The 26,068-nt window shown below is 45.2% G+C and overlaps 1 protein-coding gene across 1 annotated transcript in view; it reads left to right on the top strand.

Annotated features, from left to right (window-relative positions):
- LOC127919396 (rho GTPase-activating protein 44-like) overlaps positions 1 to 26,068 on the top strand; it is a 119,485-nt gene that overhangs the window by 34,547 nt on the left and 58,870 nt on the right. The window contains exons 2-3 of the mRNA XM_052502892.1: positions 25,570 to 25,609; positions 25,929 to 26,051. Of these exons, the coding sequence (XP_052358852.1) occupies positions 25,570 to 25,609; positions 25,929 to 26,051 (163 nt within the window). The remainder of the gene's footprint in view (positions 1 to 25,569; positions 25,610 to 25,928; positions 26,052 to 26,068) is intronic.

Below are 26,068 nucleotides of genomic sequence, written 5' to 3'. Positions count from 1 at the left end.
TGTTAACACAGACCCTCCCTCCTCTAGACTGTAACATGCTGCTGTTAACACAGACCCTCCCTCCTCTAGACTGTAACATGCTGCTGTTAACACAGACCCTCCTCTATACTGTAACATACTGCTGTTAACACAGACCCTCCTCTATACTGTAACATGCTGCTGTTAACACAGACCCTCCCTCCTCTAGACTGTAACATGCTGCTGTTAACACAGACCCTCCTCTATACTGTAACATGCTGCTGTTAACACAGACCCTCCCTCCTCTAGACTGTAACATGCTGCTGTTAACACAGACCCTCCTCTATACTGTAACATACTGCTGTTAACACAGACCCTCCCTCCTCTAGACTGTAACATGCTGCTGTTAACACAGACCCTCCCTCCTCTAGACTGTAACATGCTGCTGTTAACACAGACCCTCCCTCCTCTAGACTGTAACATGCTGCTGTTAACACAGACCCTCCCTCCTCTAGACTGTAACATGCTGCTGTTCTAGACACAGACACTCCCTCCTCTAGACTGTAACATGCTGCTGTTAACACAGACCCTCCCTCCTCTAGACTGTAACATGCTGCTGTTAACACAGACCCTCCTCTAGACTGTAACATGCTGCTGTTAACACAGACCCTCCCTCCTCTAGACTGTAACATGCTGCTGTTAACACAGACCCTCCCTCCTCTAGACTGTAACATGCTGCTGTTAACACAGACCCTCCCTCCTCTAGACTGTAACATGCTGCTGTTAACACAGACCCTCCTCTAGACTGTAACATGCTGCTGTTAACACAGACCCTCCCTCCTCTAGACTGTAACATGCTGCTGTTAACACAGACCCTCCCTCCTCTAGACTGTAACATGCTGCTGTTAACACAGACCCTCCCTCCTCTAGACTGTAACATGCTGCTGTTAACACAGACCCTCCCTCCTCTAGACTGTAACATGCTGCTGTTAACACAGACCCTCCCTCCTCTAGACTGTAACATGCTGCTGTTAACACAGACCCTCCCTCCTCTAGACTGTAACATGCTGCTGTTAACACAGACCCTCCTCTAGACTGTAACATGCTGCTGTTAACACAGACCCTCCCTCCTCTAGACTGTAACATGCTGCTGTTAACACAGACCCTCCCTCCTCTAGACTGTAACATGCTGCTGTTAACACAGACCCTCCTCTAGACTGTAACACCTGCTGTTAACACAGACCCTCCCTCCTCTAGACTGTAACATGCTGCTGTTAACACAGACCCTCCCTCCTCTGGACTGTAACATGCTGCTGTTAACACAGACCCTCCCTCCTCTAGACTGTAACATGCTGCTGTTAACACAGACCCTCCTCTAGACTGTAACACCTGCTGTTAACACAGACCCTCCTCTAGAGTATATTAGTTGTGTTGTTACAGTACAGTATATTAGTTGTGTTGATACAGTACAGTACAGTATATTAGTTGTGTTGATACAGTACAGTATATTAGTTGTGTTGATACAGTACAGTACAGTATATTAGTTGTGTTGATACAGTACAGTATATTAGTTGTGTTGATACAGTACAGTACAGTATATTAGTTGTGTTGATACAGTACAGTATATTAGTTGTGTTGATACAGTACAGTACAGTATATTAGTTGTGTTGATACAGTACAGTACAGTATATTAGTTGTGTTGTTACAGTACAGTATATTAGTTGTGTTGATACAGTAGGGTACAGTATATTAGTTGCGTTGATACAGTACAGTATATTAGTTGTGTTGATACAGTACAGTATATTAGTTGTGTTGATACAGTACAGTATATTAGTTGTGTTGATACAGTACAGTACAGTATATTAGTTGTGTTGATACAGTACAGTATATTAGTTGTGTTGATACAGTACAGTATATTAGTTGTGTTGATACAGTACAGTATATTAGTTGGGTTGATACAGTACAGTACAGTATATTAGTTGTGTTGATACAGTACAGTATATTAGTTGTGTTGATACAGTACAGTACAGTATATTAGTTGGGTTGATACAGTACAGTACAGTATATTAGTTGTGTTGATACAGTACAGTATATTAGTTGTGTTGATACAGTACAGTATATTAGTTGTGTTGATACAGTACAGTACAGTATATTAGTTGTGTTGATACAGTACAGTACAGTATATTAGTTGGGTTGATACAGTACAGTACAGTATATTAGTTGTGTTGATACAGTACAGTATATTAGTTGTGTTGATACAGTACAGTACAGTATATTAGTTGTGTTGATACAGTACAGTATATTAGTTGTGTTGATACAGTACAGTATATTAGTTGTGTTGATACAGTACAGTACAGTATATTAGTTGTGTTGATACAGTACAGTATATTAGTTGTGTTGATACAGTACAGTACAGTATATTAGTTGTGTTGATACAGTACAGTATATTAGTTGTGTTGATACAGTACAGTACAGTATATTAGTTGTGTTGATACAGTACAGTACAGTATATTCATTGGGTTGATACAGTACAGTATATTAGTTGTGTTGAATATAAATAGGGACACTGAACATAGATTATGAGTCTGTGTTCATGTCATCTTCATGAATGAAGATACCAGTGGAAGTAGAAGTGTCTTTATTCGATTTAGGAAATTATCTGCAATCTGAGTCTCTACAATCACACATCCAGCATTGTACACCTTAATCAATCTTACCCACGCCCCCCCTCTCTGTATGTCTCACTGTCTCTCTCTGTCTCTCTCTGTCTGTCTCTCTCTCTCTGTCTCTCTCTCACTCTCTCTCTCTCTCTCTCTCTCTCTCTCTCTCTCTCTCTCTCTCTCTCTCTCTCTCCCTCTCTCACTCTCTCTCTCTCTCCTGTCTCTCTCTCTCTCTCTCTCTCTCTCTCTCTCTCTCTCTCTCTCTCTCTCTCTCTCTCTCTCTCTCTCTCTCTCTCTCTGTCTCTCAGCACAGCTCCAGCTAACAGAGCAGTTTTCCAACAGGCTGGTTCTGATTAGAGTTATTGGTGTATTCTGGAATGACCCTGTTCCCATGCCTCTCTGCTCTCTGTGTTCTCCGTTATTCGTTCTGTGTTCTGTGCTCTGTTCTCTGCAGGACTAATCAGTGTTCTCCTCTTGACTCTGTTCTCTGTAGGACTAATCAGTGTTCTCCTCTTGACTCTGTTCTCTGTAGGACTAATCCGTGTTCTCCTCTTGACTCTGTTCTCTGTAGGATTAATCAGTGTTCTCCTCTTGACTCTGTTCTCTGTAGGACTAATCAGTGTTCTCCTCTTGACTCTGTTCTCTGTAGGACTAATCAGTGTTTTCCTCTTGACTCTGTTCTCTGTAGGACTAATCAGTGTTCTCCTCTTGATACTGTTCTCTGTAGGACTAATCAGTGTTCTCCTCTTGACTGTTCTCTGTAGGACTAATCAGTGTTCTCCTCTTGATTCTGGAACTGTAGGACTAATCAGTGTTCTCCTCTTGATTCTGGAACTGTAGGACTAATCAGTGTTCTCCTCTTGACTCTGGACCTGTAGGACTAATCAGTGTTTGATGGGGCTATGGGCCGACCAGGGGTTCTGTATCGGGTATCAAACCAACACAGGGTTTGATGGGGCTATGGGCCGACCAGGGGTTCTGTATCGGGTATCAAACCAACACAGGGTTTGATGGGGCTATGGGCCGACCAGGGGTTCTAGTTAGTAACATATTTGGCCTTTTGTTGTCCATGTATTTTTGGCTCATTGTTGAATACTAAAACAGAAACAGTATTATAATCTTACTCTAAACTCATTCTCTGTTTTACCGACAAGATAAAGTCTCATTTTGTTCTTAAATAACTGAGACATAATGGCTATGATGCTGATTGGCCTGTAGCTGGCACAGAGGTCTGGCTGGGGCACAATACAAGGAAGTGGCTGTGCAGACTGAGACAGAGACAGGGATAGGGAGGAGTAGTAGTGTAGTAGTGCAGAGAGGGAGGGAGAGAGAGAGAGAGAGGGGAGAGGGAGAGGGAGAGGGGGAGGGAGGGATGGAGGGGGGAGGGGGAGCGATTTGCACATAATTATGACATTTGAAATATCTATTATTTTGTAACTTTTGTGAGTGTAATGTTTACTGTACATTTTTATTGTTTATTTCACTTGCTTTGGCAATGTTATCATATGTTACTGTCTCAGTGGTGGGCCACAAAGCTTGACTGGGAAGCCAACCTACACTCAGTATACAGTCGTCTGGTCCACCCATCACAGAATGTAATGTTAACTTGAACATAATTCTGTGTTCTACAGGGCATTCTAGTCATTCTAATTCTATGTTCTACAGGGCATTCTAGTCATTCTAAGTCTATGTTCTACAGGGCATTCTAGTCATTCTAATTCTATGTTCTACAGGGCATTCTAGTCATTATTAATCTATAGTCTACTACGGGCCTAGATTATTGCTTCCTGCTGTGTCAGCCAGCAGCCCATACACACAGAAAGTACCCTTAGCTCTGATTGGACAGTTTGGTCAGGCTGCCTTGGAATGCTGAGGCAGATTGTGGCGTGTGAGCTCCTTACAGACTGGAATGGAGAGAGAGAGAGTATTCATTCATCCTGTTCCCCGAGCTTTGTTAAGAACACACAGCTTGTGTTCCAAATGGAACCCTGTTCCCTATATAGTGCACTACTTTAGACCAGGACGCAGAGATTCCCTATATAGTGCACTACTTTAGACCAGGACGCAGAGATTCCCTATACAGTGCACTACTTTAGACCAGGACCCAGAGATTCCCTATATAGTGCACTACTTTAGACCAGGATCCAGAGATTCCCTATATAGTGCACTACTTTAGACCAGGACCCAGATATTCCCTATATAGTGCACTACTTTAGACCAGGACCCAGAGATTCCCTATATAGTGCCCTACTTTAGACCAGCACCTGTCCATGGGCAGTACGGCTCATACAAGGCTACTTAGAAAGGGACTAGGGTGCCGTTTGGGATGCAGACATAGCGAGGCATCATGGACCAGCACACATTGTGCCCTCAATACTTCTGGAACAGATGACTCTGTTTATCATAGCATTCATAAGCCTAAATGAACTATTTGTTGTCATGTTGTGCTTCATTATGTCATTCTGAACATGATGAACAAGCCGTTTCTTCAGTAAATGTGCTCTCAGTGTAAGAGCCCCTCTCATCCGACATTCATCTGTGAAAAAAAAGGTCCATTTTATTCATCATTAAACGTCAGGGAGTTCCAACCCGAACGTCCTCAGAGATCAGTCCTACTTCATGGTCATCATGTTTCATAGCACCCTAGTGGTGGGTGCTGTTCTAAGCTGATGGGCCATTCAGTGTTCTGGCTCACTGCTCTCATCTGACTGATGCACTACCCTTCAGTCATGGGGTCTATCTCAATACTCTAGAAGTGGCTTCCTCTTCTCGTCTCCTTTCCCCCATGTACTCTGATGAGCTGAACGAGGACAGGAGACTTTTAGTAGGCTGTGTAATGGGCAGCCATCCTTCACATTGCTTTGACACATCCTGTGTTTTCAGATCAGTAGAACCCTCAGTGGAAAAGGTTCTACCTGGAAACAAAAGGGTTCTACCTGGAACCTAAAGGGTTCTACCTGGAACCAAACGGGTTCTACCTGGAACCAAACGGGTTATAACTGGAACCTAAAGGGTTCTACCTGGAACATTTACATTACATTACATTTAAGTCATTTAGCAGACGCTCTTATCCAGAGCGACTTACAACCTAAAGGGTTCTATCCGGAACCAAAAGGGTTATAACTGGAACCAAAAGGGTTATAACTGGAACCTAAAGGGTTATAACTGGAACCAAAAGGGTTCTACCTGGAACCAAAAGGGTTATAACTGGAACCAAAAGGGATCTACCTGGAACCAAAAGGGTTATAACTGGAACCTAAAGGGTTCTAACTGGAACCAAAAATGGTTCTTCAAAGTGTAGATGGGAGAGGAGATGAATGATGGAAGCCACAATAGAGTATTGAGATGAAGTCCTGGCCCAGGATCTCATCCAACCTTCACACAGCAAAACAGCAGAGCAGGGTTCTAATCAGCAGGGTTCTAATCAGCAGGGTTCTAATCAGCAGGGTTCTAATCAGCAGGGTTCTAATCAGCAGGGTTCTAATCAGCAGGGTTCTAATCAGCAGGGTTCTAATCAGCAGGGGTCTAATCAGCAGGGTTCTAATCAGCAGGGTTCTAATCAGCAGGGTTCTAATCAGCAGGGTTCTAATCAGCAGGGTTCTAATCAGCAGGGTTCTAATCAGCAGGGGTCTAATCAGCAGGGTTCTAATCAGCAGGGTGTCTAATCAGCAGGGTTCTAATCAGCAGGGTTCTAATCAGCAGGGTTCTAATCAGCAGGGTTCTAATCAGCAGGGTGTCTAATCAGCAGGGTGTCTAATCAGCAGGGTTCTAATCAGCAGGGTTCTAATCAGCAGGGTTCTAATCAGCAGGGTTCTAATCAGCAGGGTGTCTAATCAGCAGGGTTCTAATCAGCAGGGTGTCTAATCAGCAGGGTTCTAATCAGCAGGGTCTAATCAGCAGGGGTTCTAATCAGCAGGGTGTCTAATCAGCAGGGGTCTAATCAGCAGGGTTCTAATCAGCAGGGTCTAATCAGCAGGGTGTCTAATCAGCAGGGTGTCTAATCAGCAGTGGTCTAATCAGCAGGGTGTCTAATCAGCAGGGGTCTAATCAGCAGGGTTCTAATCAGCAGGGTTCTAATCAGCAGGGTTCTAATCAGCAGGGTGTCTAATCAGCAGGGTGTCTAATCAGCAGGGTTCTAATCTAATCAATCAGGGGTTCTAATCAGCAGGGTTCTAATCAGCAGGGTGTCTAATCAGCAATCAGGGGTGTCTAATCAGCAGGGGTCTAATCAGCAGGGTTCTAATCAGCAGGGTGTCTAATCAGCAGGGGTCTAATCAGCAGGGTCTAATCAGCAGGGGCAGGGTCTAATCAGCAGGGTGTCTAATCAGTCTAATCAGCAGGGTGTCTAATCAGCAGGGGTCTAATCAGCAGGGTTCTAATCAGCAGGGTCTAATCAGCAGGGTGTCTAATCAGCAGGGTTCTAATCAGCAGGGTGTCTAATCAGCAGGGTTCTAATCAGCAGGGGTCTAATCAGCAGGGTTCTAATCAGCAGGGTTCTAATCAGCAGGGTCTAATCAGCAGGGTTCTAATCAGCAGGGTGTCTAATCAGCAGTGGTCTAATCAGCAGGGTTCTAATCAGCAGGGTTCTAATCAGCAGGGTTCTAATCAGCAGGGGTCTAATCAGCAGGGGTCTAATCAGCAGGGTGTCTAATCAGCAGGGGTCTAATCAGCAGGGTGTCTAATCAGCAGGGTTCAGCAGGGTTCTAATCAGCAGGGTGTCTAATCAGCAGGGTTCTAATCAGCAGGGCAGGGTTCTAATCAGCAGGGTTCTAATCAGCAGTCTAATCAGCAGGGTTCTAATCAGCAGGGTTCTAATCAGCAGGGTGTCTAATCAGCAGGGTGTCTAATCAGCAGGGTTCTAATCAGCAGGGTTCTAATCAGCAGGGTGTCTAATCAGCAGGGTTCTAATCAGCAGGGTGTCTAATCAGCAGGGTACTAATCAGCAGGGTTCTAATCAGCAGGGTTCTAATCAGCAGGGTGTCTAATCAGCAGGGTTCTAATCAGCAGGGTTCTAATCAGCAGGGTCTAATCAGCAGGGTACTAATCAGCAGGGTTCTAATCAGTAGGGTTCTAATCAGCAGGGTTCTAATCAGCAGGGTTCTAATCAGCAGGGTGTCTAATCAGCAGGGTGTCTAATCAGCAGGGTCTAATCAGCAGGGTTCTAATCAGCAGGGTTCTAATCAGCAGGGTGTCTAATCAGCAGGGTGTCTAATCAGCAGGGTTCTAATCAGCAGGGTTCTAATCAGCAGGGTGTCTAATCAGCAGGGTTCTAATCAGCAGGGTTCTAATCAGCAGGGTTCTAATCAGCAGGGTGTCTAATCAGCAGGGTCTAATCAGCAGGGTTCTAATCAGCAGGGTGTCTAATCAGCAGGGGTCTAATCAGCAGGGTTCTAATCAGCAGGGTGTCTAATCAGCAGGGGTCTAATCAGCAGGGTTCTAATCAGCAGGGTTCTAATCAGCAGGGTTCTAATCAGCAGTGATCATTGAGATTGACATTGACATCAGTAGAGTGTATTCACTGCTCTGTTCGTCCGTCCTGTTTGTTTCTCTGCTGCAATTGGACTTGAAGCATCTGCTGTTGGCAGCTTGGAAAATTAGTTCATTATTTATTTATTATTATTTAGTTTATTTATTAACTTGAAGCATGAGGCAGATCCATGGCCTGAGGGGATGTTCATGGGGGCACAGTCCCCCCCACACCATCCAAACACTTGCCTTCTGAGATTAGAGACCTAGATTGTGCTCAGTAGGACACACTATAACTACATTTGTTAACGGGAAAAAGAGTACGTGGTTCAAATCTTCAGGTAGTATCTCCCCGACAGGACACGACGCTGATCGCTGACATATGGAAACCTTTGTCCTCTATCCTGCTCAGCCTCGTCAATAATACCCTTTCAGTTTGATACTGATACACACAAAGAAATAAGTCATTTTGTCTGTCAAACTAGTTTTTCATTAAGTGTACCTATGATGAAAATTACAGGCATCTATAGAGCTCATCTTTTTATATAATCTGGGAGAACTTGCACAATTGGTGGCTGACTAAATACTTTTTTATAGCCCCACTGTATCTCACCATACAGCTCTTATAGACATATATATCTCATAGCTCTTATAGACATATATAGCTCTTATAGACATATATATCAAAAAGTCCCACCTGTATAGCTCTTAAAAATGCTTATTTTCCACATATATATCTCACCATATAGCTCTTATAGACATATATATCTCCCTGTATAGCTCTTATAGACATATATAGCTCCCTGTATAGCTCTTATAGACATATATATCTCCCTGTATAGCCATATATATCTCCCTGTATAGCTCTTATAGCCATATATATCTCCCTGTATAGCCATATATATCTCCCTGTATAGCTCTTATAGCCATATATATCTCCCTGTATAGCCATATATATCTCCCTGTATAGCTCTTATAGCCATATATATCTCCCTGTATAGCCATATATATCTCCCTGTATAGCTCTTATAGCCATATATATCTCCCTGTATAGCCATATATATCTCCCTGTATAGCTCTTATAGCCATATATATCTCCCTGTATAGCCATATATAGCTCCCCATATAGCTCTTATAGACATATATATCTCACCATATAGCTCTTATAGACATATATATCTCCCTGTATAGCTCTTATAGACATATATAGCTCCCTGTATAGCTCTTATAGACATATATCTCCCTGTATAGCCATATATAGCTCCCCATATAGCTCTTATAGCCATATATACAGTACATTCTGAAAGTATTCAGACCCATGGACTTTTTCTACATGTTGTTGCATTACAGCCTTATTCTAAAATGGATGAAATCGTTTTTACCCCCTCATCAATCTATACACAATACCCCATAATGACAAAGTGAAAACAGATTTTTAGAAATGTTTGCAAATGTACAGTCGTGGCCAACAGTTTTGAAAAAGACACAAATATACATTTTCACAAAGTCTGCTGCCTCAGTTTGTATGATGGTAATTTGCATATACTCCAGAATGTTATGAAGAGTGATCAGATGAATTGCAATTAATTACAAAGTCCCTCTTTGCCATGCAAGTTAACTGAATCCCCCCAAAACATTTCCACTACATTTCAGCCCTGCCACAAAAGGACCAGCTGACATCATGTCAGTGATTCTCTCGTTAACACAGGTGTGAGTGTTGACGAGGACAAGGCTGGAGATCACTCTGTCATGCTGATTGAGTTCGAATAACAGACTGGAAGCTTCAAAAGGAGAGTGGTGCTTGGAATCATTGTTCTTCCTCTGTCAAACATGGTTACCTGCAAGGAAACAAGTGCCGTCTTCATGGCTTTGCACAAAAAAGGGCTTCACAGGCAAGGATATTGCTGCCAGTAAGATTGCACCTAAATCAACCATTTAACGGATCATCAAGAACTTCAAGGAGAGCAGTTTAATTGTTGTGAAGAAGGCTTCAGGGTGCCCAAGAAAGTCCAGCAAGCGCCAGGACCATCTCCTAAAGTTGATTCAGCTGCGGGATCGGGGCACCACCAGTACAGAGCTTGCTCAGGAATGGCAGCAGGCAGGTGTGAGTGCATCTGCACACACAGTGAGGCAAAGACTTTTGGAGGATGGCTTGGTGTCAAAAAGGGCAGCAAAGAAGCCATTTCTCTCCAGGAAAAACATCAGGGACAGACTGATATTCTGCAAAAGGTACAGGGATTGGACTGCTGAGGACTGGGATGAAGTCATTTTCTCTGATGAATCCCCTTTCCGATTGTTTGGGGCATCCGGAAAAAAGCTTGTCTGGAGAAGACAAGGTGAGCGCCACCATCAGTCCTGTGTCATGCCAACAGTAAAGCATCCTGAGACCATTCATGTGTGGGGTTGCTTCTCAGCCAAGGGAGTGGGCTCACTCACAATTTTGCTTGAACACAGCCATGAATAAAGAATGGTACCAACACATCCTCCGAGAGCAACTTCTCCCAACCATCCAGGAACCGTTTGGTGACGAACAAGGCCTTTTCCAGCATGATGGAGCACCTTGCCATAAGGCAAAAGTTATAATTAGGTGACTTGGGGAACAAAACATCGATGTTTTGGTCCATGGCCAGGAAACTCCCCAGAACTTAATCTCATAGAGAACTTGAGGTCAATCCTCAAGAGGCGGGTGGACAAACAAAAACCCACAAATTCTGACAAACTCCAAGCATTGATTATGCCAGAATGGGCTGCCATCAGTCAGGATGTGGCCCAGAAGTTAATTGACAGCATGCCAGGGTGGATTGCAGAGGTCTTGAAAAACAAGGGTCAACACTGCAAATATTGAGTCTTTGCATCAACTTTATGTAATTGTCAATAAAAGCCTTTGACAATTATGAAATGCTTGTAATTATACTTCAGTATTCGATAGTAACATCTGACAAAAATATCTAAAGACACTGAAGCAGCAAACTTTGTGGAAATTAATATTTGTGTCATTCTCAAAACTTTTGGCCACGACTGTATATATAAAAAACTGAAATATTACATTTACATAAGTATTCAGACCCTTTACTCAGTACTTTGTTGAAACACCTTTGGCAGCGATTACAGCCTCGAGTCTTCTTGGATATGACAGAACAAGCTTGGCACACCTGTATTTGAGGTCCTGAGCGCTCTGGAGACGGTTTTCATCAAGGATCTCTCTGATCATCTTTCCCTCAATCCTGACTAGTCTCCCAGTCCCTGCCGCTGAAAAACATCCCCACAGCATGATGCTGCCACCACCATGCTTCACCGTAGAAATGGTGCCAGGTTTCCTCCAGACTTGATGCTTGGCATTCAGGCCAAAGAGTTCAATCTTGCTTTCATCAGACCAGATAATCTTGTTTCTCATGGTCTGAGAGTCTTTAGGTATCTTTTGGAAAACTCAGAGCTGGCTGTCATGTGGGAGATTACCTTCCGTCAGGCCACAATCCTGTCTCGACACAATCCTGCCTCGACACAATCCTGTCTCGGTGCAATCCTGCCTCGACACAATCCTGTCTCGGTGCAATCCTGTCTCGGTGCTCTACCAACAGTTCCTTCAACCTCATGGCTTGGTCAATTGAATTTACCACAGAGCTCAATTCCAAGTCTCACAGCAAAGTGTCTGAATACTTACTTTCTTATGTACATATAGAAAAACACTGTTTTCTCTTTGCCAATATGGGGTATTATGTGTAGATTGATGAGGGAATCATAGTGGACAGAGCATAGTGGTGGCTGTGTCATGTTATGGATATGCTTGTAATCGTTAAGGACTGGGGAGATTTTTCAGGATAAAAAATACATGTAATGGAACTAAGCACACAATCCTAGAGGAAAACCTGGTTCAGTCTGCTTTCCACCAGTCACTGGGAGATGAATTCACCTTTCAGCAGGACAATAACCTAAAACACAAGGCTAAATCTACACTGGAGTTGCTTACCAAGAAGACAGTGAATGTTCCTGAGTGGCCGAGTTACAGTTTTCACTTAAATATACTTGAAAATCTATGGCAAGTGCTGAAAATGCCTAGCAATGATCAACAACCAATTTGAAGAGCTTGAAGAATTATGGGTAAATGTTGCACAATTCAGGTTGGAATCCTGAGAGACCTAGAAAGACTCACAGCTGTAATCACTGTCAAAGGTGCTTATATATGTAAATAACATATTTATGCATTTCATTTTCAATAAATTAGCTAAGATTTCTAAAAGCATGTTTTCACTTTGTCATTATGGGGTATTGTGATGTCATTATGGGGTATTGTGATGTCATTATGGGGTATTGTGATGTCATTATGGGGTATTGTGATGTCATTATGGGCTATTGTGTGTAGATGGGTGAGAGAGAAAAAATCAATTTAATCCATTTTGAATTGAGGTTGTAACACAACAAAATGTGGAGTAAGTCAAGGGGTGTGAACACTTTCTGAAGGGTCTGTATAACTTGATTAAAATAACTACATAAAGTACTTAAGGAGATTCCCCAGAGACTTGTTGAGTGTGTTCTTGTTAAATCATTCAAACCCTCTCCACCCTAACCCAATCCTGACTGGTATGTTTTCTCCTTCTCTCTCCACCCTAACCCAATCCTGACTGGTATGTTTTCTCCTTCTATCCTCTCCACCCTAACCCAATCCTGACTGGTATGTTTTCTCCTTCTATCCTCTCCACCCTAACCCAATCCTGACTGGTATGTTTTCTCCTATCCTCTCTCACCCTAACCCAATCCTGACTGGTATGTTTTCTCCTTCTCTCTCCACCCTAACCCAATCCTGACTGGTATGTTTTCTCCTTCCATCCTCTCCACCCTAACCCAATCCTGACTGGTATGTTTTCTCCTATCCTCTCCACCCTAACCCAATCCTGACTGGTATGTTTTCTCCTTCTATCCTCTCCACCCTAACCCAATCCTGACTGGTATGTTTTCTCCTTCTCTCTCCACCCTAACCCAATCCTGACTGGTATGTTTTCTCCTTCTATCCTCTCCACCCTAACCCAATCCTGACTGGTATGTTTTCTCCTATCCTCTCCACCCTAACCCAATCCTGACTGGTATGTTTTCTCCTTCTATCCTCTCCACCCTAACCCAATCCTGACTGGTATGTTTTCTCCTTCTATCCTCTCTCCACCCTAACCCAATCCTGACTGGTATGTTTTCTCCTTCTCTCTCCACCCTAACCCAATCCTGACTGGTATGTTTTCTCCTTCTCCTCTCACCCTAACCCAATCCTGACTGGTATGTTTTCTCCTTCTATCCTCTCTCCACCCTAACCCAATCCTGACTGGTATGTTTTCTCCTCCTCTCTCCACCCCTAACCCAATCCTGACTGGTATGTTTTCTCCTTCTATCCTCTCCACCCTAACCCAATCCTGACTGGTATGTTTTCTCCTTCTATCCTCTCTCACCCTAACCCAATCCTGACTGGTATGTTTTCTCCTATCCTCTCCACCCTAACCCAATCCTGACTGGTATGTTTTCTCCTTCTATCCTCTCCACCCTAACCCAATCCTGACTGGTATGTTTTCTCCTTCTATCCTCTCCACCCTAACCCAATCCTGACTGGTATGTTTTCTCCTTCTATCCTCTCCACCCTAACCCAATCCTGACTGGTATGTTTTCTCCTTCTATCCTCTCTCCACCCTAACCCAATCCTGACTGGTATGTTTTCTCCTATCCTCTCCACCCTAACCCAATCCTGACTGGTATGTTTTCTCCTATCCTCTCCACCCTAACCCAATCCTGACTGGTATGTTTTCTCCTTCTATCCTCTCCACCCTAACCCAATCCTGACTGGTATGTTTTCTCCTTCTCTCCTCTCCACCCTAACCCAATCCTGACTGGTATGTTTTCTCCTTCTATCCTCTCCACCCTAACCCAATCCTGACTGGTATGTTTTCTCCTTCCTCTCCACGAACCCAATCCTGACTGGTATGTTTTCTCCTTCTATCCTCTCTCACCCTAACCCAATCCTGACTGGTATGTTTTCTCCTTCTATCCTCTCCACCCTAACCCAATCCTGACTGGTATGTTTTCTCCTTCTATCCTCTCCACCCTAACCCAATCCTGACTGGTATGTTTTCTCCTTCTATCCTCACCCTAACCCAATCCTGACTGGTATGTTTTCTCCTTCTATCCTCTCCACCCTAACCCAATCCTGACTGGTATGTTTTCTCCTTCTATCCTCTCCACCCTAACCCAATCCTGACTGGTATGTTTTCTCCTTCTATCCTCTCTCACCCTAACCCAATCCTGACTGGTATGTTTTCTCCTTCTATCCTCTCCACCCTAACCCAATCCTGACTGGTATGTTTTCTCCTTCTATCCTCTCCACCCTAACCCAATCCTGACTGGTATGTTTTCTCCTTCTATCTCTCCACCCTAACCCAATCCTGACTGGTATGTTTTCTCCTTCTATCCTCTCCACCCTAACCCAATCCTGACTGGTATGTTTTCTCCTTCTATCTCTCCACCCTAACCCAATCCTGACTGGTATGTTTTCTCCTTCTATCCTCTCCACCCTAACCCAATCCTGACTGGTATGTTTTCTCCTTCTATCCTCTCCACCCTAACCCAATCCTGACTGGTATGTTTTCTCCTTCTATCCTCTCCACCCTAACCCAATCCTGACTGGTATGTTTTCTCCTTCTATCCTCTCCACCCTAACCCAATCCTGACTGGTATGTTTTCTCCTTCTATCCTCTCCACCCTAACCCAATCCTGACTGGTATGTTTTCTCCTTCTATCCTCTCCACCCTAACCCAATCCTGACTGGTATGTTTTCCTTCTATCCTCTCCACCCTAACCCAATCCTGACTGGTATGTTTTCTCCTTCTATCCTCTCCACCCTAACCCAATCCTGACTGGTATGTTTTCTCCTCCTGTCCTCTCCACCCTAACCCAATCCTGACTGGTATGTTTTCTCCTCCTATCCTCTCCACCCTAACCCAATCCTGACTGGTATGTTTTCTCCTTCTATCCTCTCTCCACCCTAACCCAATCCTGACTGGTATGTTTTCTCCTATCCTCTCCACCCTAACCCAATCCTGACTGGTATGTTTTCTCCTTCTATCCTCTCTCCACCCTAACCCAATCCTGACTGGTATGTTTTCTCCTTCTATCCTCTCTCACCCTAACCCAATCCTGACTGGTATGTTTTCTCCTTCCTCTCCACCCTAACCCAATCCTGACTGGTATGTTTTCTCCTTCTATCCTCTCTCCACCCTAACCCAATCCTGACTGGTATGTTTTCTCCTTCTATCCTCTCCACCCTAACCCAATCCTGACTGGTATGTTTTCTCCTTCTATCCTCTCTCCACCCTAACCCAATCCTGACTGGTATGTTTTCTCCTTCTATCCTCTCTCCACCCTAACCCAATCCTGACTGGTATGTTTTCTCCTTCTATCCTCTCCACCCTAACCCAATCCTGACTGGTATGTTTTCTCCTTCTATCCTCTCCACCCTAACCCAATCCTGACTGGTATGTTTTCTCCTTCTATCCTCTCCACCCTAACCCAATCCTGACTGGTATGTTTTCTCCTATCCTCTCCACCCTAACCCAATCCTGACTGGTATGTTTTCTCCTTCTATCCTCTCCACCCTAACCCAATCCTGACTGGTATGTTTTCTCCTTCTATCCTCTCCACCCTAACCCAATCCTGACTGGTATGTTTTCTCCTTCTATCCTCTCCACCCTAACCCAATCCTGACTGGTATGTTTTCTCCTTCTATCCTCTCACCCTAACCCAATCCTGACTGGTATGTTTTCTCCTTCTATCCTCTCCACCCTAACCCAATCCTGACTGGTATGTTTTCTCCTTCTATCCTCTCTCACCCTAACCCAATCCTGACTGGTATGTTTTCTCCTTCTATCCTCTCCACCCTAACCCAATCCTGACTGGTATGTTTTCTCCTTCCTCTCCACCCTAACCCAATCCTGACTGGTATGTTTTCTCCTCCTCTCTTTTCTCCACCCTAACCCAATCCTGACTGGTATGTTTTCTCCTTCTATCCTCTCCACCCTAACCCAATCCTGACTGGTATGTTTTCTCCTTCTATCCTCTCTCCACCCTAACCCAATCCTGACTGGTATGTTTTCTCCTTCTATCCTCTCTCCACCCTAACCCAATCCTGACTGGTATGTTTTCTCCTTCTATCCTCTCCACCCTAACCCAATCCTGACTGGTATGTTTTCTCCTTCTATCCTCTCCACCCCCCCAATCCTGACTGGTATGTTTTCTCCTTCTCTCTCCACCCTAACCCAATCCTGACTGGTATGTTTTCTCCTTCTCTCTCCACCCTAACCCAATCCTGACTGGTATGTTTTCTCCTATCCTATCCTCTCCACCCTAACCCAATCCTGACTGGTATGTTTTCTCCTTCTCTCTCCACCCTAACCCAATCCTGACTGGTATGTTTTCTCCTTCTATCCTCTCCACCCTAACCCAATCCTGACTGGTATGTTTTCTCCTTTCCTCTCCACCCTAACCCAATCCTGACTGGTATGTTTTCTCCTTCTATCCTCTCTCCACCCTAACCCAATCCTGACTGGTATGTTTTCTCCTTCTATCCTCTCCACCCTAACCCAATCCTGACTGGTATGTTTTATCCTATCCTCTCCACCCTAACCCAATCCTGACTGGTATGTTTTCTCCTTCTATCCTCTCCACCCTAACCCAATCCTGACTGGTATGTTTTCTCCTTCTATCTCTCCACCTAACCCAATCCTGACTGGTATGTTTTCTCCTTCCTCCCCACCCTAACCCAATCCTGACTGGTATGTTTTCTCCTTCTATCCTCTCCACCCTAACCCAATCCTGACTGGTATGTTTTCTCCTTCTATCCTCTCCACCCTAACCCAATCCTGACTGGTATGTTTTCTCCTTCTATCCTCTCTCACCCTAACCCAATCCTGACTGGTATGTTTTCTCCTATCCTCTCTCACCCTAACCCAATCCTGACTGGTATGTTTTCTCCTTCTCTCTCCACCCTAACCCAATCCTGACTGGTATGTTTTCTCCTTCTATCTTCTCTCCACCCTAACCCAATCCTGACTGGTATGTTTTCTCCTATCCTCTCCACCCTAACCCAATCCTGACTGGTATGTTTTCTCCTTCTATCCTCTCCACCCTAACCCAATCCTGACTGGTATGTTTTCTCCTTCTATCCTCTCTCCACTAACCCAATCCTGACTGGTATGTTTTCTCCTTCTCTCTCCACCCTAACCCAATCCTGACTGGTATGTTTTCTCCTATCCTCTCTCCACCCTAACCCAATCCTGACTGGTATGTTTTCTCCTTCTATCTCTCCACCCTAACCCAATCCTGACTGGTATGTTTTCTCCTTCTATCTCCACCCTAACCCAATCCTGACTGGTATGTTTTCTCCTTCTATCCTCTCCACCCTAACCCAATCCTGACTGGTATGTTTTCTCCTTCTCTCTCCACCCTAACCCAATCCTGACTGGTATGTTTTCTCCTTCTATCCTCTCCACCCTAACCCAATCCTGACTGGTATGTTTTCTCCTTCTCTCTCCACCCTAACCCAATCCTGACTGGTATGTTTTCTCCTTCTATCCTCTCTCCCCCTAACCCAATCCTGACTGGTATGTTTTCTCCTTCTATCCTCTCTCCACCCTAACCCAATCCTGACTGGTATGTTTTCTCCTTCTATCCTCTCCACCCTAACCCAATCCTGACTGGTATGTTTTCTCCTTCTATCCTCTCTCCACCCTAACCCAATCCTGACTGGTATGTTTTCTCCTTCTCTCTCCACCCTAACCCAATCCTGACTGGTATGTTTTCTCCTTCTATCCTCTCTCCACCCTAACCCAATCCTGACTGGTATGTTTTCTCCTTCTCTCTCCACCCTAACCCAATCCTGACTGGTATGTTTTCTCCTTCTATCCTCTCCACCCTAACCCAATCCTGACTGGTATGTTTTCTCCTTCTATCCTCTCACCCTAACCCAATCCTGACTGGTATGTTTTCTCCTTCTATCCTCTCCACCCTAACCCAATCCTGACTGGTATGTTTTCTCCTTCTCTCCTCCACCCTAACCCAATCCTGACTGGTATGTTTTCTCCTTCTATCCTCTCATCCACCCTAACCCAATCCTGACTGGTATGTTTTCTCCTTCTCCTCTCCACCCTAACCCAATCCTGACTGGTATGTTTTCTCCTATCCTCTCCACCCTAACCCAATCCTGACTGGTATGTTTTCTCCTTCTATCCTCTCTCCACCCTAACCCAATCCTGACTGGTATGTTTTCTCCTTCTCTCTCCACCCTAACCCAATCCTGACTGGTATGTTTTCTCCTTCTCCTCTCCACCCTAACCCAATCCTGACTGGTATGTTTTCTCCTTCTATCCTCTCCACCCTAACCCAATCCTGACTGGTATGTTTTCTCCTTCTCTCTCACCCTAACCCAATCCTGACTGGTATGTTTTCTCCTTCTATCCTCTCTCCACCCTAACCCAATCCTGACTGGTATGTTTTCTCCTTCTATCTCTCCACCCTAACCCAATCCTGTCTGGTATGTTTTCTCCTTCTATCCTCTCCACCCTAACCCAATCCTGACTGGTATGTTTTCTCCTTCTATCCTCTCCACCCTAACCCAATCCTGACTGGTATGTTTTCTCCTTCTCTCTCCACCCTAACCCAATCCTGACTGGTATGTTTTCTCCTTCTCTCTCCACCCTAACCCAATCCTGACTGGTATGTTTTCTCCTTCTCTCTCCACCCTAACCCAATCCTGACTGGTATGTTTTCTCCTTCTATCCTCTCCACCCTAACCCAATCCTGACTGGTATGTTTTCTCCTTCTATCCTCTCTCCACCCTAACCCAATCCTGACTGGTATGTTTTCTCCTTCTATCCTCTCCACCCTAACCCAATCCTGACTGGTATGTTTTCTCCTTCTATCCTCTCCACCCTAACCCAATCCTGACTGGTATGTTTTCTCCTTCTATCCTCTCCACCCTAACCCAATCCTGACTGGTATGTTTTCTCCTTCTATCCTCTCTCCACCCTAACCCAATCCTGACTGGTATGTTTTCTCCTTCTATCCTCTCCACCCTAACCCAATCCTGACTGGTATGTTTTCTCCTTCTCTCTCCACCCTAACCCAATCCTGACTGGTATGTTTTCTCCTTCTATCCTCTCCACCCTAACCCAATCCTGACTGGTATGTTTTCTCCTTCTATCCTCTCCACCCTAACCCAATCCTGACTGGTATGTTTTCTCCTTCTCTCTCCACCCTAACCCAATCCTGACTGGTATGTTTTCTCCTTCTATCCTCTCCACCCTAACCCAATCCTGACTGGTATGTTTTCTCCTTCTATCCTCTCCACCCTAACCCAATCCTGACTGGTATGTTTTCTCCTTCTATCCTCTCTCACCCTAACCCAATCCTGACTGGTATGTTTTCTCCTTCTATCCTCTCCACCCTAACCCAATCCTGACTGGTATGTTTTCTCCTTCTCTCTCCACCCTAACCCAATCCTGACTGGTATGTTTTCTCCTTCTATCCTCTCTCCACCCTAACCCAATCCTGACTGGTATGTTTTCTCCTTCTATCCTCTCCACCCTAACCCAATCCTGACTGGTATGTTTTCTCCTTCTATCTCCACCCTAACCCAATCCTGACTGGTATGTTTTCTCCTTCTATCCTCTCCACCCTAACCCAATCCTGACTGGTATGTTTTCTCCTTCTATCCTCTCCACCCTAACCCAATCCTGACTGGTATGTTTTCTCCTTCTATCCTCTCTCCACCCTAACCCAATCCTGACTGGTATGTTTTCTCCTTCTCTCTCCACCCTAACCCAATCCTGACTGGTATGTTTTCTCCTTCTCTCTCCACCCTAACCCAATCCTGACTGGTATGTTTTCTCCTTCTATCCTCTCCACCCTAACCCAATCCTGACTGGTATGTTTTCTCCTTCTATCCTCTCCACCCTAACCCAATCCTGACTGGTATGTTTTCTCCTATCCTCTCCACCCTAACCCAATCCTGACTGGTATGTTTTCTCCTTCTATCCTCTCCACCCTAACCCAATCCTGACTGGTATGTTTTCTCCTTCTATCTCCACCCTAACCCAATCCTGACTGGTATGTTTTCTCCTTCTCTCTCCACCCTAACCCAATCCTGACTGGTATGTTTTCTCCTTCTATCTCCACCCTAACCCAATCCTGACTGGTATGTTTTCTCCTTCCTCTCCACCCTAACCCAATCCTGACTGGTATGTTTTCTCCTTCTATCCTCTCCACCCTAACCCAATCCTGACTGGTATGTTTTCTCCTTCTATCCTCTCCACCCTAACCCAATCCTGACTGGTATGTTTTCTCCTTCTATCCTCTCCACCCTAACCCAATCCTGACTGGTATGTTTTCTCCTTCTATCCTCTCCACCCTAACCCAATCCTGACTGGTATGTTTTCTCCTTCTATCTCCACCCTAACCCAATCCTGACTGGTATGTTTTCTCCTATCCTCTCCACCCTAACCCAATCCTGACTGGTATGTTTTCTCCTTCTATCTCCACCCTAACCCAATCCTGACTGGTATGTTTTCTCCTTCTCTCTCCACCCTAACCCAATCCTGACTGGTATGTTTTCTCCTTCTATCTCCACCCTAACCCAATCCTGACTGGTATGTTTTCTCCTTCTATCCTCTCCACCCTAACCCAATCCTGACTGGTATGTTTTCCTTCTATCCTCTCCACCCTAACCCAATCCTGACTGGTATGTTTTCTCCTTCTATCCTCTCTCACCCTAACCCAATCCTGACTGGTATGTTTTCTCCTTCTATCCTCTCCACCCTAACCCAATCCTGACTGGTATGTTTTCTCCTTCTATCCTCTGGTATGTTTTCTCCTTCTATCCTCCACCCTAACCCAATCCTGACTGGTATGTTTTCTCCTTCTATCCTCTCCACCCTAACCCAATCCTGACTGGTATGTTTTCTCCTTCTATCCTCTCCACCCTAACCCAATCCTGACTGGTATGTTTTCTCCTTCTATCCTCTCACCCTAACCCAATCCTGACTGGTATGTTTTCTCCTTCTATCCTCTCCACCCTAACCCAATCCTGACTGGTATGTTTTCTCCTTCTATCCTCTCCACCCTAACCCAATCCTGACTGGTATGTTTTCTCCTTCTATCCTCTCACCCTAACCCAATCCTGACTGGTATGTTTTCTCCTTCTATCCTCTCCACCCTAACCCAATCCTGACTGGTATGTTTTCTCCTTCTCTCTCTCCACCCTAACCCAATCCTGACTGGTATGTTTTCTCCTTCTATCTCTCCACCCTAACCCAATCCTGACTGGTATGTTTTCTCCTTCTATCCTCTCCACCCTAACCCAATCCTGACTGGTATGTTTTCTCCTTCTATCCTCTCCACCCTAACCCAATCCTGACTGGTATGTTTTCTCCTATCCTCTCCACCCTAACCCAATCCTGACTGGTATGTTTTCTCCTTCTATCCTCTCCACCCTAACCCAATCCTGACTGGTATGTTTTCTCCTTCTCTCTCCACCCTAACCCAATCCTGACTGGTATGTTTTCTCCTTCTATCCTCTCCACCCTAACCCAATCCTGACTGGTATGTTTTCTCCTATCCTCTCCACCCTAACCCAATCCTGACTGGTATGTTTTCTCCTTCTATCTCCACCCTAACCCAATCCTGACTGGTATGTTTTCTCCTTCTATCTCCACCCTAACCCAATCCTGACTGGTATGTTTTCTCCTATCCTCTCCACCCTAACCCAATCCTGACTGGTATGTTTTCTCCTTCTATCCTCTCCACCCTAACCCAATCCTGACTGGTATGTTTTCTCCTTCTATCCTCTCCACCCTAACCCAATCCTGACTGGTATGTTTTCTCCTTCTCTCTCCACCCTAACCCAATCCTGACTGGTATGTTTTCTCCTTCTATCCTCTCCACCCTAACCCAATCCTGACTGGTATGTTTTCTCCTTCTATCCTCTCCACCCTAACCCAATCCTGACTGGTATGTTTTCTCCTCCTATCCTCTCTCCACCCTAACCCAATCCTGACTGGTATGTTTTCTCCTTCTATCCTCTCCACCCTAACCCAATCCTGACTGGTATGTTTTCTCCTTCTATCCTCTCCACCCTAACCCAATCCTGACTGGTATGTTTTCTCCTTCTCTCTCACCCTAACCCAATCCTGACTGGTATGTTTTCTCCTTCTATCCTCTCCACCCTAACCCAATCCTGACTGGTATGTTTTCTCCTTCTATCCTCTCTCCACCCTAACCCAATCCTGACTGGTATGTTTTCTCCTTCTCTCTCCACCCTAACCCAATCCTGACTGGTATGTTTTCTCCTTCTCTCTCCACCCTAACCCAATCCTGACTGGTATGTTTTCTCCTTCTATCCTCTCCACCCTAACCCAATCCTGACTGGTATGTTTTCTCCTTCTCTCTCCACCCTAACCCAATCCTGACTGGTATGTTTTCTCCTTCTCTCTCCACCCTAACCCAATCCTGACTGGTATGTTTTCTCCTTCTATCCTCTCCACCCTAACCCAATCCTGACTGGTATGTTTTCTCCTATCCTCTCCACCCTAACCCAATCCTGACTGGTATGTTTTCTCCTTCTATCCTCTCACACCTAACCCAATCCTGACTGGTATGTTTTCTCCTTCTATCCTCTCCACCCTAACCCAATCCTGACTGGTATGTTTTCTCCTTCTATCCTCTCCACCTGGTAACCCAATCCTGACTGGTATGTTTTCTCCTTCTATCCTCTCCACCCTAACCCAATCCTGACTGGTATGTTTTCTCCTTCTATCCTCTCCACCCTAACCCAATCCTGACTGGTATGTTTTCTCCTTCTATCCTCTCCACCCTAACCCAATCCTGACTGGTATGTTTTCTCCTTCTATCCTCTCCACCCTAACCCAATCCTGACTGGTATGTTTTCTCCTTCTATCCTCTCCACCCTAACCCAATCCTGACTGGTATGTTTTCTCCTTCTCTCTCCACCCTAACCCAATCCTGACTGGTATGTTTTCTCCTATCCTCTCCACCCTAACCCAATCCTGACTGGTATGTTTTCTCCTTCTATCCTCTCCACCCTAACCCAATCCTGACTGGTATGTTTTCTCCTTCTCCCAATCCTGACTGGTATGTTTTCTCCTTCTATCCTCTCTCCACCCTAACCCAATCCTGACTGGTATGTTTTCTCCTTCTCTCTCTCCACCCTAACCCAATCCTGACTGGTATGTTTTCTCCTTCTCTCCTCTCCACCCTAACCCAATCCTGACTGGTATGTTTTCTCCTTCTATCCTCTCCACCCTAACCCAATCCTGACTGGTATGTTTTCTCCTTCTATCCTCTCCACCCTAACCCAATCCTGACTGGTATGTTTTCTCCTTCTATCCTCTCCACCCTAACCCAATCCTGACTGGTATGTTTTCTCCTTCTCCTCTCACCCTAACCTCTCTCCTACCCTAACCCAATCCTGACTGGTATGTTTTCTCCTTCTATCCTCTCCACCCTAACCCAATCCTGACTGGTATGTTTTCTCCTTCTATCCTCTACACCCTAACCCAATCCTGACTGGTATGTTTTCTCCTTCTATCCTCTCTCCACCCTAACCCAATCCTGACTGGTATGTTTTCTCCTTCTATCCTCTCCACCCTAACCCAATCCTGACTGGTATGTTTTCTCCTTCTATCCTCTCCACCCTAACCCAATCCTGACTGGTATGTTTTCTCCTTCTCCTCTCTCCACCCTAACCCAATCCTGACTGGTATGTTTTCTCCTTCTATCCTCTCCACCCTAACCCAATCCTGACTGGTATGTTTTCTCCTATCCTCTCCACCCTAACCCAATCCTGACTGGTATGTTTTCTCCTTCTATCCTCTCCACCCTAACCCAATCCTGACTGGTATGTTTTCTCCTTCTATCCTCTCCACCCTAACCCAATCCTGACTGGTATGTTTTCTCCTTCTCTCTCCACCCTAACCCAATCCTGACTGGTATGTTTTCTCCTTCTCTCTCCACCCTAACCCAATCCTGACTGGTATGTTTTCTCCTTCTATCCTCTCCACCCTAACCCAATCCTGACTGGTATGTTTTCTCCTTCTATCCTCTCTCACCCTAACCCAATCCTGACTGGTATGTTTTCTCCTTCTCTCTCCACCCTAACCCAATCCTGACTGGTATGTTTTCTCCTTCTCTCTCCACCCTAACCCAATCCTGACTGGTATGTTTTCTCCTTCTCTCTCCACCCTAACCCAATCCTGACTGGTATGTTTTCTCCTTCTATCCTCTCTACACCCCTAACCCAATCCTGACTGGTATGTTTTCTCCTTCTCTCTCCACCCTAACCCAATCCTGACTGGTATGTTTTCTCCTTCTATCCTCTCCACCCTAACCCAATCCTGACTGGTATGTTTTCTCCTTCTATCCTCTCCACCCTAACCCAATCCTGACTGGTATGTTTTCTCCTTCTCTCTCCACCCTAACCCAATCCTGACTGGTATGTTTTCTCCTTCTATCCTCTCTCCACCCTAACCCAATCCTGACTGGTATGTTTTCTCCTTCTATCCTCTCCACCCTAACCCAATCCTGACTGGTATGTTTTCTCCTTCTATCCTCTCCACCCTAACCCAATCCTGACTGGTATGTTTTCTCCTATCCTCTCCACCCTAACCCAATCCTGACTGGTATGTTTTCTCCTTCTATCCTCTCCACCCTAACCCAATCCTGACTGGTATGTTTTCTCCTTCTATCCTCTCCACCCTAACCCAATCCTGACTGGTATGTTTTCTCCTTCTATCCTCTCTCCACCCTAACCCAATCCTGACTGGTATGTTTTCTCCTTCTATCCTCTCCACCCTAACCCAATCCTGACTGGTATGTTTTCTCCTTCTATCCTCTCCACCCTAACCCAATCCTGACTGGTATGTTTTCTCCTATCCTCTCCACCCTAACCCAATCCTGACTGGTATGTTTTCTCCTTCTATCTCTCCACCCTAACCCAATCCTGACTGGTATGTTTTCTCCTTCTATCCTCTCCACCCTAACCCAATCCTGACTGGTATGTTTTCTCCTTCTATCCTCTCCACCCTAACCCAATCCTGACTGGTATGTTTTCTCCTTCTATCCTCTCCACCCTAACCCAATCCTGACTGGTATGTTTTCTCCTATCCTCTCCACCCTAACCCAATCCTGACTGGTATGTTTTCTCCTTCTCTCTCCACCCTAACCCAATCCTGACTGGTATGTTTTCTCCTTCTATCCTCTCTCCACCCTAACCCAATCCTGACTGGTATGTTTTCTCCTTCTATCCTCTCCACCCTAACCCAATCCTGACTGGTATGTTTTCTCCTTCTATCCTCTCTCCACCCTAACCCAATCCTGACTGGTATGTTTTCTCCTTCTATCCTCTCCACCCTAACCCAATCCTGACTGGTATGTTTTCTCGTTCTAGGGCAGAAAAAACTGAAGTGTTAAGCGACGATCTTCTGCAGGTAAATAAGTATAAGTGTGTGTGTGTGCCTGCCTGCCTGTGTGTGTGTGTGTGTGTGTGTGCCTGTGTGTGTGTGTGCCCTGTGTGTGTGCATGTGTGTTTTTGTGTGTGTGTGTGTGTGTGCCTGTGTGTGTGTGTGCCTGTGTGTGTGCATGCCTGCCTGTTTTTGTGTGGGTGTGTGTGCGTGCCTGTGTGTGTGTATGTGTGCGTGCCTGTGTGTGTGTGTGTGTGTGTGTGTGTGTGTGTGTGTGTGTGTGTGTGTGTGATTTCTGACCTTCTTGTTAGCATGGTGTCTGATACATGTTGCTGTGCTGCTCTAGGTGGAGAAGCGGTTGGACCTGGTCAAACAGGTGACCCACAGCACTCACAAGAAGCTGACCGCCTGCCTGCAGGGCCAGCAAGGGGCTGAAGAGAGAGAGAAGAAATCCGTCAAGTCTCCCTCGGTGAGGACCTATCAGAT

The sequence above is a fragment of the Oncorhynchus keta genome, unplaced genomic scaffold (genome assembly GCF_023373465.1).
Source record: "Oncorhynchus keta strain PuntledgeMale-10-30-2019 unplaced genomic scaffold, Oket_V2 Un_contig_16520_pilon_pilon, whole genome shotgun sequence".
In the NCBI taxonomy this organism is placed as follows: Eukaryota; Metazoa; Chordata; class Actinopteri; order Salmoniformes; family Salmonidae; genus Oncorhynchus; species Oncorhynchus keta.
This window is presented reverse-complemented; position numbering and strand designations above follow the sequence as displayed.